This window comes from Nelumbo lutea, chromosome 1 (genome assembly GCF_056320005.1).
Source record: "Nelumbo lutea isolate HS-2025 chromosome 1, American lotus-T2T, whole genome shotgun sequence".
NCBI lineage: Eukaryota > Viridiplantae > Streptophyta > Magnoliopsida > Proteales > Nelumbonaceae > Nelumbo > Nelumbo lutea.
In genome coordinates, this window is record NC_142684.1 from 49554595 (window position 1) to 49558496 (window position 3902).

The window sequence follows — 3902 nt, forward strand, 5'->3', positions numbered from 1 at the left end:
TTTTATCAAATTTTTCTAAAAATTCAGAGGAGGTTTTTACTAAACTAAAACTATAAGAGAAATTTTTATGATTGTCAGAAACATCATGGGAGGTTTTTGTCCCTATTAATTATAATATTATTGTGTAATTACACACTATAATAAATGTGTGTATACACACTAATAGTACACACACTATTAGTGTGTGTATAAATGAAAAACCTATTAAGTAATTGTGTGTGTAATAATAGTGTAAACTCAGTGTGTATACACTAATATACTAAATGTGTGTACACATTCACTAGTATATTGTGTGTATACACTAGTATAATAGTGACGTTATTCACATTGTCACATAATGAGCTTTAAATGGTTGAACATTCTAGAAGAATAGTACCCCGATCACTAGATTATTGGGTTGCAGTTAACCTTACCAATCTTCATACACACATTTCTCCCAAGGTATCGGGTTGTAGTTAACCTTACCAATCTTCATCCATGAATATAGAACAAACTCACAAACAGAAGGTGCAGAAGGGACCCAGGAGAGTTCTGTAACTCTCAGCCATGGATGTGACATTCGAGATCCCAAAAGGAAAGCAGTTCACCATTGAGGTGGGTTTCTTTGACACTGTGATTGAGATAAAAGAGAAGATCAACAAGAACCAAGGGATCCCCGTTTCCAAACAAACCTTGGTTTTCAATGGCAAAGTCATGGCCGATGATAAAAACACCGAGTTCTATGAAGTCCTACAAGGGTCTCGCATTCAACTAAAGCTTGAACCAGAATCTGCAAAAACTGTTGTCAAGGTAGAAGAGTCGGTACCATCAACCAAAGTTCAACTCCGTATAAGGGTGCTCCCCACCAAGAAACAGTATTCCCTTGGAATGGATGTAAATGATAGCGTTGGCCAATTGAAAGAGAAGATTCAAGAACTGGAAGAGGTTCCTGTTAGTCGACTTGTATTACTTCATTCCGACATCCAATTACAAGATGCTCATCTATCACTTGGTGATTATGGACTCTCCGATCTATCAGAGGTGACTGTCATTTTTAAACCCTTCTCTTCTACCACACCACCACCACCAACGCCAACGCCAACTCCTACTCCAACTCCAACGCCAATGCCAACACCAACGCTAACACCAACACCGACGCCAATGCCAACGCCAACGCCAACGCCAACGCCAACCCCAACACCAACACCAACGCAACCACCACCAACAACAACAACAAGTGCAGGAGGTAATTCGGTGAATTCGAAAAAACTGAAGTTGTTGATTCTGCCTAAGTGTGGTACGAAGAAAATTCAAATAGAAGTGAACCCTTCAGATAATGTTGGGGAATTGAGGAAAGAACTGCAAAGGTTGCACCAAAATCGTCACTTTCATCTTCCTAGTGAAGGATACTTCTTTATCTATAAACAGAACGTAATGGATGATGATCGCTCGTTTCGTTGGCACAATGTGCGACAAGGTGACACAATAGAGATCTTTAATGGGAGTGTAACCGGTGGATCCTGAATCTTCTCTTTTATTAATTGTTTTTGAATTTTCTTCTTATTCTTCTTCTTCTTTTTTTTTTTGACATAAGATAATACAATTAATGTACGCAGAAATTACTGTGTGATTTTAATCTGCTTAATTGGTTTCTTAATTAAAGCCATATTAAGTTCAATTATCATCCAATACACGACCTAATATTATCTATTATGTTGCTTCAATATATATTTGGGCTGCAGATGGATTGGATTTATATACACAAATGACAAATTCAGCCTAACCTTCCTAAAAACATTTTTATAATCTATTAATTATCAAAAAATATAGTTCAATGTGGTGATTTTGAAGGGATGAGAGATCCATCATATAGATGGCCGAACCCTATAGGAAGGTTTAGCGAAATTTCAAAAATTTCTCTCTATCCCATATGGGAATTGCATTCCCTAATTTAGAAAATTGCATTTTCAATAATCATTCTTGAAACAAAACCGGATTAGATCTGAAATCATTAGGAAGTGAGGGATATACCTGATACGAAGTAGTAGTAACTCCCAATGAAGGTGTTCACGCCCAAGGAGAAAACTAAAACCCGCTTCCACTGAAAATGACACAGTGCATGTTGAAGCAGGATCAACAGGATGACTCGTCAGCAAGAACTGAGATTCTTCAGCAAGAAGCGAACAGGGGCTAGTGAGCACGACTTCAGATTGTTTCTTCTACCAAGAAGAAATATCAAGAACACTTCTTGATCACTTTCACAAGTGGAGATCGAACTGGGTAGGGGAGGCAAGAACAGGGGAGAACTCTACAGATTGCTGTGTGTTGAAACTGAGGAACTTGCCTGCTTATTTATGGTCTTCTTTGTATCAATCTCCTAATCTAATTAGGAGAGAGTTTCTTCATCCAAATCTGATATTTGGATCTAGACTCTTGAATGGATAAGACTTATCTTATCCTTTAGCTAATCCTAATCAGATTATAAATCAGATCTTACCCCTTTTAATTAACTAACTTAAGCCTATTTCAAATTGGGCCTTAGGCCCATTAAACTTATGTGCTCACTTACTCCTTAACCTGCTGTCCAGTTGGCTCTCTTTGTATAGCGTGGGACTCTTATATCGATCTACACATCAGCCACATGGGTTCAACCCAGCCTTTGTCGAATTCACTGTAGGAGACAATGAACCCCTGAGTCCATCACCATGGGCTTTTAATGGGCCCAACATTTACACTAAATGGCTTTTGGATTCAACCACCTTATGAAAACCCAAGAACTGTGAGCAGATGCAAAATTAGCGCATCAGGTATTACCCTCAATGGTCTTATACTTAACCTCTCGGCACATAATAATCAACACTGCCCGACAAAAGATGACATCTCCCTCGGCCGCAAGGTACAATGCTGCACTCTCTACTCACATGGATCCCGTTTGCAAACACTTTGAAACCATAATATATATATATATATATATATATATTGCAAAAACAAATCTTAACGTTTGAAATCAACTACCGGTAGTTTAGGTTTCTATTAGAGAGAGTGCATTCTCCGATTATTCACTTTGTCCGACAAAAAGGCCGATCCTATCACTGTGATCACCCACTCAGATGAATTCTCGGACTGTCTCAACATACTCAGGTTTTGACCCCCTTTAAGGATCTCATTGATCAGCATATCAAAGACAAGCCAATCCGACACCTAATGCAGTATAATAATCGAGTCTAGGGGTCAAGTATAATATTCCAGTTTTGCCCATCTATCTCCAAGGTCCAAGGCAATACTGGAATTTGGTCTAGTTCAGGGTTTCAAGAAAACCCACATTGCATGTATTCCAGGTCTCATCCTAGCAACTGAGACAAGCCACCCCAACCAACTTGGTGGCACATCAGTGTCAGTCTTGGCATGATAAATCTCCCTAAATTGATTCAACGACTATAAAGATTTTAAACTAACATGAATCTCATAAGTATCCAGTTTAAGAGTATTACAGAGAAATACACCAAATCACATGAATCAATTATGTAGTTTATTCATTTACAATAAATGACATAATGTACCTCAATCTGATTGGAAGGGCATACACTATTTAACAGATTTATAGATTATTGTAGCTTGATTCCTTCACTTGTGAACCTTTAATTTTATAAAAAATAATACTTTTAAATCTCTCGTATCTCTTTAATAAAATAGAGAAAATAGGTCATAACTCCATCAAATGTTAGAAAAAGTAGCAGACCCAACGCGTTTCAGATTGGGAATTAATGTCTGGCTATTTCACGCATTTTGGGTTCACCAAGTTGAAAAGAAATACTTTAATTGCTTCTAAAATGGAGCGTGGGAGCTAGGTTCTATTTCACCTTATCATATTAATTATGATGTTGGTTTAACTTCAACGACCAGGTTTAAGCGCTGGTTTTGTC

General features: G+C 37.7%; 1 protein-coding gene across 1 annotated transcript; it reads left to right on the forward strand.

Annotated features, from left to right (window-relative positions):
- The first annotated feature begins 526 nt into the window (after positions 1-526).
- LOC148874583 (ubiquitin domain-containing protein 7SL RNA1-like) lies at positions 527-1503 on the forward strand. The gene has a single exon (XM_088966923.1). It carries the CDS (start codon positions 547-549, stop codon positions 1501-1503), a length of 957 nt encoding a protein of 318 aa, XP_088823049.1. The 5' UTR covers positions 527-546.
- The last annotated feature ends 2399 nt before the right edge of the window (positions 1504-3902 follow it).